General features: G+C 34.8%; 1 protein-coding gene across 7 annotated transcripts in view; it reads right to left on the bottom strand.

The window, feature by feature from the left end:
- The window catches only part of MAN1A2 (mannosidase alpha class 1A member 2), a 213141-nt gene that overhangs the window by 114832 nt on the left and 80816 nt on the right, over nucleotides 1-17493 (bottom strand). For all 7 annotated transcript variants that reach the window (XR_003139521.3, XR_003139522.3, XM_025453390.3 and 4 more), the window contains exon 6: nucleotides 12712-12806. Coding sequence is in view for 5 of the 7 variants with exons in the window: in XM_025453390.3 (XP_025309175.1) it covers nucleotides 12712-12806 (95 nt within the window). In the remaining 2 variants the exon portion in view is untranslated. The remainder of the gene's footprint in view (nucleotides 1-12711; nucleotides 12807-17493) is intronic.

Below are 17493 nucleotides of genomic sequence, written 5' to 3'. Positions count from 1 at the left end.
TGGGAAAATATATTTGCAAATTACATATCTGATAAAAAGATTAATATCCAATGTATAAAGAACTTCTAAAACTCAACACCCAAAAAATAAATAATCCAATTTAATAAATGGGCAGAAGGCCAGAATAGGCATTTTTCCAAAGAAGACATTCAGATGACCAACAGAACTATGAAAAGATGCTCAAAATCACTCATCACCAGGGAAATACAAATCAAAACTATAATGAGGTATCTCCCCACACCTGTCAGAAGTCTAAAATCAACAATACAAGAAACAAGAAGTGTTTGTAAAAATATGGAGAAAGGGGAACCCCTTTATACTGTTGGTGGGAATGTAAACTGATCTAGCCACTCTAGAAGACATTAGTTTCCTCAATAAGTTAAAAATAGAACCACCCCGACAGCCTGGGTGGCTTAGCAGTTTAGCACCACCTTCAGCTAAGGGTGTGATCCTGGAGACCCAGGATCGAGTCCCATGTCAGGCTCCCTGAATGGAGCCTGGTTCTCCCCCTGCCTGTGTCTCTGCCTCTCTCTCTCTCTGTTTCTCGTGAATAAAAAAATAAAAAATCTTAAAAAAAAAAAAATAGAACTACCCTATGACCTAGCAATTGTGCTACTAGGTATTTATCCAAAAAGCACAAAATTACTATTCATGTTTACAGCAGCATTATCTACAAAGGCAAATTATGTAAATAGCCCAAGTTGTCCACTGACTGGTCAATGGATAAAGAAGAAGTGATATATACATACAAAGGAATATTAGCCATAAAAAAATGAAATTTTGCCATTTCAACAATATGAATGGAACTACAGAATACTATGCTAAAGTAAAATAACAAAGTCAAGGAAAAACAAATATCATGTGATTTTACTAATATGTGGAATCTAAGAAACAAAATAAGCAAAGGGATAAAAGAGAGAGCGAGAGGCAAACAAGGAACAGACTCTTAACTACAGAAAGAACAAACTAATGGCTACCAGAGTAGAGGTGAATGGGGGATGAGTTAAATAGGTGATAGGGATTAAGGAGTGTACTTGTGATGAACACCAGATGATGTAAAAAAGTGAATTACTATATGGTACACTGGAAACTAATATTACACTGTATGTTAACTGGAATTTAAATAAAAATTTAAAATAAATGATAGAAGCAGAATGAGCCACTGTCAGGAGACAGATCCAAGTGTGACCTTTTGATGTTTCCTTATCCATAAAGTAGAGATAACATTTCTTAAGTATCTACTTCATACAGCTATTGTTAGAATTAAATAAGATCATGTTTATAAATGTACCTGGGGCTAAAAATTTTCTGTGGTTCCTATTGAAAAAAAAAAAAGTAAAAACTGTGTGTTATTCACCCAAAATGTCTATAGTATGTTGCTTAGGAGCGTCCAGCAAAAAATTTAAATGCTATTCTTTACTGAATGTAGGTATCAATATAAAAAGATACATAACAGGTAACAGAGTAAACAAGTGTCACAAGAATAGAATATATTTTGCCTGATGGACCAGAGTCCTAGAAAAGCATTAATTATTAATATTCCTTTAAATAGAAAACAAATTATCTAATGTAATTTATTTAATTAAGTGATAAAAGACATTAAATCAGCAGTATAAAAACTTATTCAAAATAAAATTCTAGGGATCCCTGGTTGGCGCAGTGGTTTGGTGCCTGCCTTTGGCCCAGGGCGCGATCCTGGAGACCCGGGATCGAATCCCACATCGGGCTCCCGGTGCATGGAGCCTGCTTCTCCCTCTGCCTGTGTCTCTGCCTCTCTCTCTCTCTCTCACACTGTGTGCCTATCATAAATAAAATAAAAAATAAAATAAAATAATTTTAAAAAAAAATAAAATTCTAGACCCAGGTAACTTTACCAGAAGTTACTATCAAGCATCTCAGAATTAAAAAACAAACAAACAAAAAAACCTTATACAAACTCTTCAAGAGAAGACAAAAAGAAGAATCACTACCCAACATGTTTTGAAAAAGGTGAATCTAGATACCAAATCTAGGCAAGAGTATTAAAAAGTGCAGGCCAATCTTGCATGTGAAAAAGATACAATGACCCCAAACAACATATCAGCAAACAAAATCCAGTAATATATAGAAAGAACAGTACATCATGATCAAACTGGATTTGCTCCTTGCATACAATTGTTTCTTTTTTTTTTTTAAATATATATATTTTTTAAATTTATTTATGATAGTCACCGAGAGAGAGAGAGAGACAGGCAGACAGAGGGAGAAGCAGGCTCCATGCAGGGAGCCCGACGTGGGATTCGATCCCGGGTCTCCAGGATCGCGCCCTGGGCCAAAGGCAGGCGCCAAACCGCTGCGCCACCCAGGGATCCCTACAATTGTTTCTCATTGGAAAACAAATCAGTGTAAATGCCTGCAATAAAAATATTTAGGAACAAAAGTCTTATCTACATAACTATAGAAAATTGTTTGGAAAAAAGTTAAACAATACAAGATTTTTTAAAAGAACCCTTAAAATATTAGAAATATAGAAATGCCTTATAAGTAACATGATACTCCATGGTAAAAACTCACATTCCACTAAGATAAGAGTATCCTTGCTCATCATTTCTATTCAATACTGTGCTGTCAGTTGTAGCCAGTACAATAAGGGGATAGAGGTGGGGAGTAAGGGTAAAACCAAAAACATCGCTACTCACAGATGAGATGATTGTATATAAAGAAAGTACAGCATAATCTCAGATAAATTACTGATATTAATAAGAGAATTCAAAGTCAACCACATTGCTGAATTCGAATTAAATTTACAAAAACATCTATATTCTAAATGTTCCAGCAGTAAAGAATGAAAATTTCAAAATATAATTTATTATAGCATTTTAAAAAGATTTAATATTTTGAGAGAGCACACATGAGCACAAGCAGGTGGAGGGGCAGAGGGAGAGAGAGAATCACAACCAGACTCCATGCTGAACATGGATCCCCACGTGGGGCTCAATCTTACGACATGAGATTATGACCTGAGGTGAAATGAAGAGTTGGACACTTAACCGACTGAGCCACACAGATGCCCCTCTAGATAGCCCTTTTAAAAACCAAGAATCTATGAATCAATCTAACAGAATTTTTCTAATTTCTGTTCTCATTATGACCCCTGAAATCTTTGAATGATAGAACTAGTCTCTCCTGCAGAAAAAAAATTATAGCCTCTGGACAAAATACAAAATGACAATGGCCTAAAGTCACTCAAGAATAAACAAAAGTGGTCGGATTCCAAGGACAGTGGAAAGCAGTAAACACATAGGCAGGCATAGGGTTAAGTTCCACATTTTCTTATAGCTTTTAGCCCAAAGTCAAAGCCCACAGTAGGCAGAATAGCAAAAATCTGATAGAAAACTTGTAGTCCTTATGTCTTAAAGAATCAGAAGCCAGTTTTTGCAGCAATTACAGTTGCTGAAAAAAAAAGGGAGAAAGAATTCTGGGGAGGAGACAGCCTCTAGTTCTGTATATCTTCCCCTCTAGGGAGGGGAAGCCTCTAGTTCTGTATATGAACTCTATGTCTCTGGCTGCCAAATGAATCATGAATGCTTGAAAACAGACTCAAAATGAGACACTGTTTGAACTCTGAATTCAACTAAGAAATAAGTTAAACGACTACTTAACCTCTCTCTTTCTTTCCCTATCTCTCTCTCTCTCTCTCTCTCTCTCACACACACACACTCACACCCTTGAGAAAAACAAAAGAATCCCGATTTTCCACAAACTTTCAGAATGTCCAAGATTCATTCAAAAAGTTATCTATCCTCAACTGAAAACACAATCAACTAGCACCAACTCCAAGATGACCCAAGTGTTAGAAATACTAAGACTCTAGGCCGAGTACTCTAATTATGCTTCATGAAATACAATAAGTGAAAAGACAGAAAAGCTCTATCTCAGAATGAAAAAGCTTCAGATCAAAATTCTTTTTTTTTTAATTGGAGTTCAATTTGCCAACATATAGCATAACACCCAATGCTCATCCCGCCAAGTGTCCCCCTCAGTGCCCATCAAAATTCTAAAGACTCCAATGGATGGGCTTAAGAGCAAATTAGAGCAATATAGGAAAGAGTCAATGAACATGAAGATAGATTAATAGAAATTATTCAGTCTAAAGAACAAAGAACATAGAAAAAAAAGATTGGAAAATATAAACAAAGACTTCAGGGACCTGGAAGACAGAAATAAAAATTCTGAAATACAAGTATGAGATTCAAAAGGAGATAAAGAATGGGGCAGTGAAACATCAGGACACCTGCACCCCGATGTTTATAGCAGCAATGTCCACAATAGCCAAACTATGGAAGGAGCCTCAGTGTCCATCGAAAGATGAATGGATAAAGAAGATGTGGTCTATGTATACAATGGAATATTACTCAGCCATTAGAAATGACAAATACCCACCATTTGCTTCAACGTGGATGGAACTGGAGGGTATTATGCTGAGTGTAATAAGTCAATCAGAGAAGGACAAACATTATATGGTCTCATTCATTTGGGGAATATAAAAAATAGTGAAAGGGAATGAAGGGGAAGGGAGAAAAAAATGAGTGGGAAATATCAGAAAGGGAGACAGAACATGAGAGACTCCTAACTCTGGGAAATGAACTAGGGGTGGTAGAGAGGGTGGTGGGGAGTGGGTGGGGGCAACTGGGTGACAGGCATTCTTGGGGGCACCTGATGAGATGAGCACTGGGTGTTGTTCTATATGTTGGCAAATTGAACACCAATAAAAAATAAATTTATAAAAATAAAAAAAAAAGAATGGGGCAGAAAAGAACATTTTAAGAATTAATGGCCAAAATTTTACCATTATATGTAGTGAAAGACCTACAACACTTTCAGATTCACTGTGCCCATCAGCAAAGCCTAAGGAGGACACCAAAGGAACAAACTGCTCAAAACCAATAAAGAAAAAAAAAAAAAAAAAAAAAAAAACACCTTAAAAAACCTTAAAAAAACCGTAATTGGAGGAGTAAAAAGGACACACACACACACATATAGGACAACAATCATTTAAATTGTAACTTATCAGAAACAATGGAAAATAGATGAGAAACAATGGTTTTAAAGTGTAGAAAGAAAAACTCATCAAAAGTGTTACATTCACCAAAAAAAAAAAAAAATCCTTTAAGAATAAATGCAAAGTAAAAACTTTTCAAACAAAGAAATACATTGAGAATTCACCCCTACAGATGAGCACTGCAAGAAATGTTAACTAAGATTCTTCAGGCTGGAATGAAGTGGTACCAGATTAAAGGTCAGATCTTTGAAGAGAAATTAAATGGATATAGTAATCCCTTGGGTAAATACTAGGATATTATTCCCCTCAATTCTATAAAGTAAACAGGTCTACTCAAACTAATATTTTAATTTATTTTGAGATTTAGAGGTGTTACATGCAATTCACTTCACAGCTATAGCATATAAAGGATGAGAGAGAAGATATACATGAACAAGTATGGTTGAAATGTTACTATACATAAGTAGTACAATATTAACTGCTAAATGAAAAATTATGTACAGTGTGATTTCTATAGCAACAACCCAAAAAATATAAAAAATATTTTAAATTAAAACACATAAAGGAGAATTCTAAAACATTTACCAATTCAAAAGTTAGGACAAAAAGAAATGAAGGATGGAAAAGCAGAACTTAAATCAGACTGCATCAATAATTACACGTTAATGGTCTAGTATTTTCATACTGGCAAAATCCAACTATATGCTGTCTCCAAAAGGACTAAAATTATGACACAGTTAGGTTGAAAATAAAAAGGATACGCCATGAAAGTAGTAAGCATAAGAAGGGGGAGTAGAGATATATTAACATCCGAGAAAACAAACTTCCAACAAAAATATTACCAGAGATGAAGAGGGGCACATCATAATGAAAAAAGGGCACAATCGTGAGAAAGACAGAACATAAACATGTAAGTACCTGAAAGTAAAGCTTCAAAACACAGGAAGCAAAAACAGAAATAAAGAGTGAAATACACAATTCCACAATCACGCTTGGAAATAGTTTAATACTTCATCTCAGCAACTCATAAAAGAAGTATATCATTAATTAACTTCATTAAGTTAATTAATTAAAAATCAGGAAGGACAATCTAAACAACCCCATCAACTAGCTTAACCTAATATTTATAGAACATTATCCAAACAACTGCAGAATAAAGATTCAAGTGTAATTTACCAACAAGGTCCATATGCAGAGCCATATATAAGACACAAGAGATTTATTTTTTTTACATAAAGATTTTATTTATTTATTTTAGAGAGAGAATACATGGTGGGGAGAAGCAGCAGGAGAGAAAGAGAAAGTGAGAGAGAGAGAGAAAGCAGACACCTGATGTGAGGCTTGATCCAAGGACTGGGAGATCATGACCTGAGGTGTAGGCAGATGCTTAACCAACTGAGCCACCCAGGCAACTCTAATACAATAGATTTAAATGCATTTAAATTATACAGAATAACTTCTATGACCACAATTAAATTAAGTTAGAAATCAAAACAATAAGATCTCTAAGGAGCATCTAGATGGCTCAGTCAGTTAAGTATATGCCCTCAGCTCAGGTCATAATCTTGAGGTCCTGGGATGGAGTCCTATGTTGGGCTCCCCTGCTCAGCAGGGAGTCTGCTTCTCTGTCTCCCTCTTCCTCTCTCCCACCCCACTGTGCTCTCTTCCTCAAATAAATAAATAAAATCTTTAAAAAAAAAAAAAAGACACCTAAGAAATCTCCCTGATTCTAAAATTTGGCATATTAAACAACACAATTAGAAATAACTGATTTGTCATAGAAAATATCCTAAATAAAATTATAAAATTTTATTACTAAATGCAGCTAAAGACAAAAGTTAGTTCTTTGAAAAGATTAAAAAAATTGATAAATGCCTATCTAAATTGATTAAAAAGAGAAAACAAATATCAGGAATGAAAGGTTAGCACTACAAAGCCTAGAAACATGTAAGGCATTAAGAAAGTAGTGTGTACAACTGCACACCAAAAACTTCGATAACTTCCACAAAATGGAGGGATTCCTTAAGAATATTATTAACTAAAACTAACACAAAATGAAAATAAAATCTGAACAGCCATAGTACACATTTATGTATATATGTAAAAAGTTGAATTTGTTATTAAAAATCTTCCCACAAAGAGAATTTCCAACCCAGATAGTTGCATAGGTAAATCTATTAAACATTTAAGAAGTAATACCAATTTAACACAAATGCTTTCAGAAAACAGAGGAAGGGAGACTATTCTCCACTTCCTTTTATGAAGCTAGATAACTCTAATACCAGATACAGCTAAATATAAAGAGGAGAATATATGACCAAGGACTATCCCAGGAATTCAAAGTTGGTTTAACATTTGAAAACCTAACAAGTAATTTACCACATTAACAGAACAAAGGTGAAAAATGTTATCTCCACAGATGAAGAAAAAGAGTATGTGGCAATATTCAACACCCATTCATGATAAAAACGCTAAGTAAAATAGGAAAAGATCAGAACTTCCTCAACGTGACAAAGGCAACTGATGAAAAATCTACAGCTTGTTAGCTTGTTAACACCCCACTTGATGAAATATTTTTAAAATGCATATTACATTAAACATGTATATTGCCCTGGGTAACATTGACATTTTCACAATATTAATTCTGCCAATCCATGAGCATGGAATATTTTTCCATCTCTTTGTGTCTTCCTCAATTTCTTTCAGAAGTGTTCTATAGTTTTGAGGGTATAGATCCTTTACATCTTTGGTTAGGTTTATTCCTAGGTATCTTATGCTTTTGGGTGCAATTGTAAATGGGATTGACTCCTTAATTTCTCTTTCTTCAGTCTCATTGTTAGTGTATAGAAATGCCACTGACTTCTGGGCATTGATTTTGTATCCTGCCACGCTACCGAATTGCTGTATGAGTTCTAGCAATCTTGGGGTGGAGACTTTTGGGTTTTCTATGTAGAGTATCATGTCATCAGAGAAGAGGGAGAGTTTGACTTCTTCTTTGCCAATTTGAATGCCTTTAATGTCTTTTTGTTGTCTGATTGCTGAGGCTAGGACTTCCAGTACTATGTTGAACAGCAGTGGTGAGAGTGGACATCCCTGTCTTGTTCCTGATCTTAGGGGAAAGGCTCCCAGTGCTTCCCCATTGAGAATGATATTTGCTGTGGGCTTTTCATAGATGGCTTTTAAGATGTCGAGGAATGTTCCCTCTATCCCTACACTCTGAAGAGTTTTGATCAGAAATGGATGCTGTATTTTGTCAAATGCTTTCTCTGCATCTAATGAGAGGATCATATGGTTCTTGGTTTTTCTCTTGCTGATATGATGAATCACATTGATTGTTTAACGGGTGTTGAACCAGCCTTGTGTCCCAGGGATAAATCCTACTTGGTCATGGTGAATAATTTTCTTAATGTACTGTTGGATCCTATTGGCCAGTATCTTGTTGAGAATTTTTGCATCCATGTTCATCAGGGATATTGGTCTGTAATTCTCCTTTTTGGTGGGGTCTTTGTCTGGTTTTGGAATTAAGGTGATGCTGGCCTCATAGAACGAATTTGGAAGTACTCCATCTCTTTCTATCTTTCCAAACAGCTTTAGGAGAATAGGTATGGTTTCTTCTTTAAACGTTTGATAAAATTCCCCTGGGAAGCCATCTGGCCCTGGACTCCTGTGTCTTGGGAGGTTTTTGATGACTGCTTCAATTTCCTCCCTGGTTATAGGCCTGTTTAATGCAATCCCTATCAAAATACCATGGACTTTCTTCAGAGAGTTAGAACAAATTATTTTAAGATTTGTGTGGAATCAGAAAAGACCCCGAATAGCCAGGGGAATTTTAAAAAAGAAAACCATAGCTGGGGGCATCACAATGCCAGATTTCAGGTTGTACTACAAAGCTGTGGTCATCAAGACAGTGTGGTACTGGCACAAAAACAGACACATAGATCAGTGGAACAGAATAGAGAACCCAGAAGTGGACCCTCAACTTTATGGTCAACTAATATTCGATAAAGGAGGAAAGACTATCCACTGGAAGAAAGACAGTCTCTTCAATAAATGGTGCTCGGAAAATTGGACATCCACTTGCAGAAGAATGAAACGAGACCACTCTCTTTCACCATACACAAAGATAAACTCAAAATGGATGAAAGATCTAAATGTGAGACAAGATTCCATCAAAATCCTAGAGAGGAACACAGGCAACACCCTTTTTGAACTCGGCCACAGTAACTTCTTGCAAGATACATCCACGAAGGCAAAAGAAACAAAAGCAAAAATGAACTATTGGGACTTCATCAAGATAAGAAGCTTTTGCACAGCAAAGGATACAGTCAACAAAACTAAAAGACAACCTACAGAATGGGAGAAGATATTTGCAAATGACATATCAGATAAAGGGCTAGTTGCCAAGATCTATAAAGAACTTCTTAAACTCAACACCAAAGAAACAAACAATCCAATCATGAAATGGGCAAAAGACATGAACAGAAATCTCACAGAGGAAGACATAGACATGGCCAACATGCATATGAGAAAATGCTCTGCATCACTTGCCATCAGGGAAATACAAATCAAAACCACAATGAGGTACCACCTCACACCGGTGAGAATGGGGAAAATTAACAAGGCAGGAAACAACAAATGTTGGAGGGGATGCGGAGAAAAGGGAACCCTCTTACACTGTTGGTGGGAATGTGAACTGGTGCAGCCACTCTGGAAAACTGTGTGGAGGTTCCTCAAAGAGTTAAAAATAGACCTGCCCTACGACCCAGCAAATGCACTGTTGGGGATTTACCCCAAAGATACAGATGCAGTGAAATGCCGGGACACCTGCACCCCGATGTTTATAGCAGCAATGGCCACGATAGCCAAACTGTGGAAGGAGCCTCGGTGTCCAACGAAAGATGAATGGATAAAGAAGATGTGGTTTATGTATACAATGGAATATTACTCAGCCATTAGAAATGACAAATACCCACCATTTGCTTCAACGTGGATGGAACTGGAGGGTATTATGCTGAGTGAAGTAAGTCAGTCGGAGAAGGACAAACATTATATGTTCTCATTCATTTGGGGAATATAAATAATAGTGAAAGGGAATAGAAGGGAAGGGAGAAGAAATGTGTGGGAAATATCAAAAAGGGAGACAGAACGTAAAGACTGCTAACTCTGGGAAACGAACTAGGGGTGGTAGAAGGGGAGGAGGGCGGGGGGTGGGAGTGAATGGGTGACGGGCACTGGGGGTTATTCTGTATGTTAGTAAATTGAACACCAATAAAAAATAAATTAAAAAATAAATAAATAAATAAATAAATAAAATAAAATGCATATTACAAAAACCTTTAATGGAAATCTAGAAGACTTATAAAATATAGATGGAGACAATTGTTTTAACAAAAACTATAAACCCAAGAGTTATAAAAAATTGTTTGAATATATAAAAATTTAAAACTTATGAATAAAAATTATTATAAATAAAGCAAAAAAGCTAATTTAAATGCTATATATATATATATATATATATATATATATATATCTTGAGGATATTCAAATTCACTGGTCAGAAAACACAAATGAAAAGAGCAATGAATAACACTTCAGAGTTATCAATCAAAAATTAAATAGAACCTATACCTCCAGACACTGAGGTATCTCACACATTGTAGGCAGAATTATGATGAACTACAGTCTCTTTGGAAAATATCTGGGGAATAACTATCAAACGTAAAATGCATATTACCCTTTGATCCAGCATTCCCACCCCTAAGAGTCTGTCCCCCCCAAAATTAAAAAGACATAGTCTCTGGATCCAGCAATCATATTCTTGAGAATCATTTTCAGAGAAAAATTCCACTACACAAAAACATATATATAGGATACTATTATAACAATATTTATGATAGCAAAATTATGGAAACAAATACCACTGATAAGGAATGTTAGAATAAATTATGGTATAACCTATGTATAGCATCATAACCAACATATTATAGTTATGTTTCACTATGTAGTTATCACAAAGCTTTATCAGATGATCCAGAAGAGTACATCCATGAAATACTGTTGAATGAGAAAAATAAAAGGCATAAAAGCAAGCATCCAAAAACCCCACACAAAATTTTAAAAGCTTCACCAAAACATGTTCTTCTGTATGCTGCATCATATTGTAGATGATAAATATGCCTGGTTGTTAACATGGGTTGACTCTCAGGCAGCAAGAGGGGAGAAAAGCCTATGTATGAGGGACAGGAGACTCCAGCCAAAAGAAAAAGAACTTTGAAAAAATAGGTATTTGTATTTATGATCTATAAACTCAAATAAAATAGGTATTTGTATGAATATATATATATATGAGGAAACTAAATGAAAATTAAATTTATAAAATGTTCAAGACATGAATGTTGAAAACATTTCTACTTTCATCTCAATATGAATTTGAAGTTCTGTGATTTAAGCTGGATTTTGTTTTCTTTCATTAAAAAAAAGTTCTGCAGTTTTTCTTCATTTCAGAATTAAATTTTAAATTAAATTCTTATTACATAAGAAAGTTATATGATTCTGGCAATTGTACTGAAGGAAACATCTGAAAATTTGTCATAAAACTAAGGAATGAGAACAGGTACATACACTTCATTTGGCCATTTCCTTTTGTGCAGGTCACTCAAGAACTTCAGCCTACTTATCCCCCTTGCAAGGAGGTAATTTATATTATATATAGTGCATGAAACTGGAGAAGAGTAAAGTTAAATTTAATGTTCAGTATTAAATATTAACTTCTCAATGGAAATCTAAACTCTATAAAACTCTTCATTAGAAAGACATGACTAAAATAGATTAGTTTTTTCAAATAAAGTTGTCACAGAATTACAATTCCAGAAAAGTAAATGCTCCTTTTATTCTAAAGGGCCTAAGGGCAAGGAGAACAAGAGTCAAATTTTCATTTAATTCCCAACTCCAACATTATGGGGAATAATAAACTTCATTTAGAGAAAAACCCAAATAGCAAAAGTTTCAGTCAACCTAAGTTATTTCAATGCACATGAAATATATTGACATTATTCATTAAATTTTTAAAATTTTAATTTTATGTCTTTGGATGATTTATAAAGTTATCACAGAATTCTTTTCCATCTAAGTGAAACCTGTGTTTTCTATTAGAATGAAAGAGTGTAAAGAATGTTTAAGAGTTCACTTTGAATTTCAATAGTACAAATACTATAATAAGGACCCTCTAGTCAACATTACGAATTATGTCTTCCCTCATCATTCGGCAATAGGGAGCCCTGATTTTAAGGTATAATTATGTTCCATTTTAACTCAGATGATCAATAGGTGATATATAAAAAATTAGAGAGGGAAAGCATTTTAAATCCATTTCAGCACAAAATGGAAATGATAAAGCAAATAAAAAATAAAAAACAGGTGAGGAAAAGAAATCCAGACTTAGGGAAACAAGCAGGAGAGACTGGAATACAGTAAGGCAAGTGAACTGCTACAAATAAAGAACTTCTATAGAAAAGCAAAGAATGTTTTAAAGAACTATATTTCTGAATATATGTAGAGAAAAACAATTTAAGTCATAGAAAGTATGGTGGGGGAAGATCATTAGAAATTTCTAACATTAAGTTAATCTAATTCTTTCAGAACAGGAATAATCATATAAAAATAAAGTTTACCTTTTCAGATTCACCATTGCCCAAGGAATCCCAGTAGGTGTGTTAAAGGCCGGAAGGAGTTTCTCAGCCAGTTGGACTGCTTTAATCTTGAATATCTGACATTGAAACAATATAAAAAACATTTTTTATAAAAGAAAATTATAGCCACCCATTCATAAATTATAGCTATTACCATTTGCTGATCTCTCATAGGATGCATACTCCATGGAAGAAGTATAAAGAGGAATAATGGCATCTCTTTGTACCATGGAATGTACAGCGATCAGAGAAAATGTTTGTAAACTAAAGAAAGCTATCAGGTGTAATGGCCTGAAATTATAACTAATTGAAATGAAAGGATATAGTTTTGGTGTTAATATTATCTGTATTTTCAGGGGCAAAAGTCTTAAGAGAAAACGTCAGGTTACAAAATGTCCATCCACGGGTACATAAGCTTAGTAAAAATATTAAAAAGATGCAACCCAATTTGGAAAAATCCCTTGAAATATGATAAGCATGTTTATGTATCAACATTTTCCATCAAGGTTTGTCCACATTATTAAAAAGAAAAGGTTTGAGTTCACATTTCAACTCTGAGAGTTATATATGCTTCTCCCCTCAACCCTAATCACTGTTATTTTGGGTACCCAAACAATAAATTGCCTTACTATAAGTGGCTTCTGAACTTTTAAAACCATGTACTACTACTACTAAGATATACATAGTAAAATTTCTTCTTAGCATATCCAAATAGATAGGTTTGTATATCCCACTTTGGAGAATGCTGACTGATTTAGAGGCTCCAAACTGAGATTAGGTCACAATGTCCTATTAGGAAAGTGGCAAGTTCTTCTGTATGCTTGAAGCCTAGCTTCTTCAAATTGATTTCAAACTAATCAGATAACTTAAGCTTCCACCTTTTCACTGTGTCTAATGTTTTTGATAAAATACTATTAGATTCTTGGGATCCCTGGGTGGTGCAGCGGTTTAGCGCCTGCCTTTGGCCCAGGGCGTGATCCTGGAGACCGGGATCGAATCCCACGTCAGGCTCCCGGTGCATGGAGCCTGCTTCTCCCTCTGCCTAGGTCTCTGCCTCTCTCTCTCTGTGTGTGACTATCATAAATAAGTAAAAAAAAAAAAAAAATTTTAAAAAAAAAAACCTGTTTTAAAATACTATTAGATTCTTCAAATAAGCAAGTAGTTGAAGGTATGGAACAGATCAAAGTTCTACATTAAGATTCCACAAAATAAAGCACCACAACATTATTGGGCGTAGAAGATATTAGAAATATTTGCAAGCTGTCAAAGAAAAATGTTAAGATGTCTTGCAAGGTTCCTTAAATGAGGCAAAACCTCCTAGTAGAACTTTTAATTAGATATTCTCAAACATCAATTTACCTTTTCCTTGTATACCTACTTTGACACAAAAGTCTCAATAAAAAATGTGACAACTTAAGGTTAAAATTTTAATAATTTTCTTTTAATAATCTCATTAATTCAAAAGCGTATGTAAACTGTTCTCTCCATATTACCATTTACATGTTAGTAAAATCAAGTTAACATTACAGAGTGAACAGTAGTGCTGCTTGTGTTTACCATGAAGACAAAGGGACTAGGTTCTTATCTAATATTATCATGGATCTAATTATCACATATTTTTGTATTACATCTTTTCTACATATAAAAATTAATAGTCAAAATGGTAAAATGACTTACAAACATGAACATCTCCTAAGTAGAAAGCATTCTTATTTCACTTCCAAAAGTAAATTTCCAAAATATATTTTCTAATTTTTCACCTCCTTTGTGCTATTACTAACAGATAACATATATAGTAACCAGTTATAGCCCACAGGTCCCTCAAACACGACACCCTAATATCACTGAAAAAAATTCCTTATATACTATGCTTAGCTTATTCACAAATACACAAACTCTTTAATAACAAATCACAGCCCTACATTACCTATTTTCAGAAACATATTTTGATAGCAGCAACGGCTAATTGTAAAACACGTATTACTTCTTGGCATGCAACACAGGCAAACTAATACAAAATCCAGAAATTATTGAAGTAAAAAAAATAAGTCTCTTTTCCAGTCCTATTCCTCAACCACACAGTTCCTTCTACAATGCAAACAGCTATCAGTTTCTTAAATATCTAGTAAACATTTTGTGCTGAATCAGTTCCACAATGTGCATGATTTCTAGCCTTATTAAATCAAATCCTCATTTTCAGTCCCTCTTAGAAACAGAAATTCTGTTACAGTTTACACACGCACACACATGCAGAGTTTTGTCTCTGTCTCTCTCAAATATGGAATAGCAGGCACTCTATTGTGAACTTGCTTCTTTTCTTTTACTGCACCTTGGAGATCTTTCCAAATCGGTCCCCAAAGGATGTGGTAACATCCTTCTATTTAGTGGCTGCAGAAATTTCCCTTGAATGGATATACTGTCATTTATTTAGTCAGTCCTCTATGTGATAGATGTATGTTTCCAAACAATGTGACTATGTAAGATAAATTCCAAAACAGGAACTGAAGTATCAGTGGGTATATGCATTTGTAATTTTGACCGTTAATGCCAATTTGTCTTCCACACATTTTACTAATTTAGATTCCTACCAGAATGCACGAGTAGCCATTTCCCTGTGTTCCTGTTAACACAAAAGTTCTCAAAAGTTCAAGTGCTGCCAATCTTATACAGTCCCCAATTTACAACAGTCCTACTTAACGATCAACACCTTGTAATTTTTCACCTTTACAGTAGTGTGAAAATGATATGCATTCAGTAGAAACCAATAAAAAAAAAAAAAAGAAACCAACTATAAATTTGTATCACTTCCTAGGCTAGGAATGTGTGGTGGATATTCCCTCATGACACTAGGCATAGTCCGTGAACCACAGGTCCCAGTCAGCCAAGGGATCATGAGGGTAAACAACCAATATATTTCTAACCATTCTGTACCATACAGTCATTCTGTCTTTCACTTTCAGTATAGGATTCAATAAATTACAGGAGATATTCAGGACTTCATTATAAAATAGGCTTTGTGTTATGATTTTGTACAACTGTAGGCTAATATAAGTGTTCTGAACACATTTAAGGTAGGTTAGGCTAAACTATGACACTTAGTAGACTAAAAGTATTAAGTGAATTTTCAATTTACAGTATTTTCAACTTTTGATGGATTTATCAGGATGTAACTATCATTAGTCAAGGAAGATGTGTCGTTGAAAAAGGAGACTCCATTGTCATTTTTATTTTCATTTCTTTTATCTAAATGTGGTAGATACTCAACATTCATTCAAATCTCCTTTCAAGCACACCTTCAAACACTGCAGAGGATGGAAAACTATGTAACACTTCCCAGAGTCCACACCACCTACAGTTCAACATATGGCATAGGCATTGCCAAGCACATCTAAATATGCAGTATTTGGAAGAAGCAAGCGATCTGAGGCAGTGGCCTTGCAAGCACAGTGGTGAAGGTATCTGATTCTTCTATGGTGGCTCTAACAGAAGTTCTAGTGACTGGTCCTCATATTTACAGAGACCATGTGGTGCAATAAAGGCAATCGATCAGTACATGGTATGGCATGCCTCCTCCACTTGGCTGGCTGCAAGGTTCCAAGCTATGTAACAAAAATGTTTTATGTCATGGCCCTCCCACAGTACCCTGTAATAAACCACTAGGTAAAACAGATTCTACCAAGTTTATTACAATTCTTGATAAATAAGATGAGAGTTACTTAATTATTCACGTTTAAGATTCAGTATTAAGATTTCTACAACATTTCACTTATTTCAAAAAAACTTTTATATGTTCAATGTCCATCATGTAAAATCTCCCAGTTATTTTTTAACAGGAAAAAAAATGGTAGGCAATGGAAATATGCTAAAACTGGTTCTAAGTTTAGAAGAATTAGGACTAGAAGAATTATTCCTAGGTGTGGAAGGATTTGAAGAAATGCAGTTAAACAGAAACAATGTGGCAAAATTACAAAGAGTTTTAAAATACAAGCAATGAAACTTAAAGTAACATAACCCATTAACATGGAAAACCACTGAAGATTCTTGAGGATGGAAATGTTACTAGAATCCATGGGTGCTTTTAATTTTCTTTATTGGATTAAATTACTAATGTAATACTCATGCAGCCTGTTTTCAACTTAGCTGAGGGAGAATGTAGAAGTGAGGAGTTCGGAATGCTCAAATGACTCCCCATCTCATTCAGAGTACAAGTCCTTTAAGAGACTTTAAATCTTTATAAGCAATGAGCCTCTATGACTTCTTGCCTCACTTTCTCCTTCCTTTCCCTTCCAGCAGCCTACTTCAGCTACTTGAGCTCTACTAACTGTTTTTGTTGTTCTCTAAGAATGCCAGTTATGCTTTTGCATCAGTGTCTTTTCATCTGCTATTCCTTTCAACTAAAAGCCCTTATAAAAAGGCTCTCTTTTTCAGTAGAAGCCATTCTCATGGCTCTTTCTGATCTCCTTCAGGTCTCTACACAAATGTAAACCTCGCACATATTCCTTAACCATCTTATTTGAAACTAAAACCTCTTTATTCTCTTCCATGCTCTGTTTATCGCCTTAGTGTTTACCAATGATAGTGCATGTATGTATGTAAACACACATGGGTTCTCACATATCCACCCTGTTCATCACCTGTTAACCTACAGTAGAATGTAAGCCATAGATGGGCAAAACACTTTTATTCACTGTTCTAGTCTCAGTACTTAAAAGAGTGCCTAGCATACAAGAGGTGCTCAACAAGTATTGAATGAAATAATTTAGG

This window comes from Canis lupus, chromosome 17 (genome assembly GCF_003254725.2).
Source record: "Canis lupus dingo isolate Sandy chromosome 17, ASM325472v2, whole genome shotgun sequence".
NCBI lineage: Eukaryota > Metazoa > Chordata > Mammalia > Carnivora > Canidae > Canis > Canis lupus.
The sequence above is the reverse complement of the archived record's forward strand: the minus strand, read 5'-3'. Positions and strand labels throughout refer to the sequence as shown.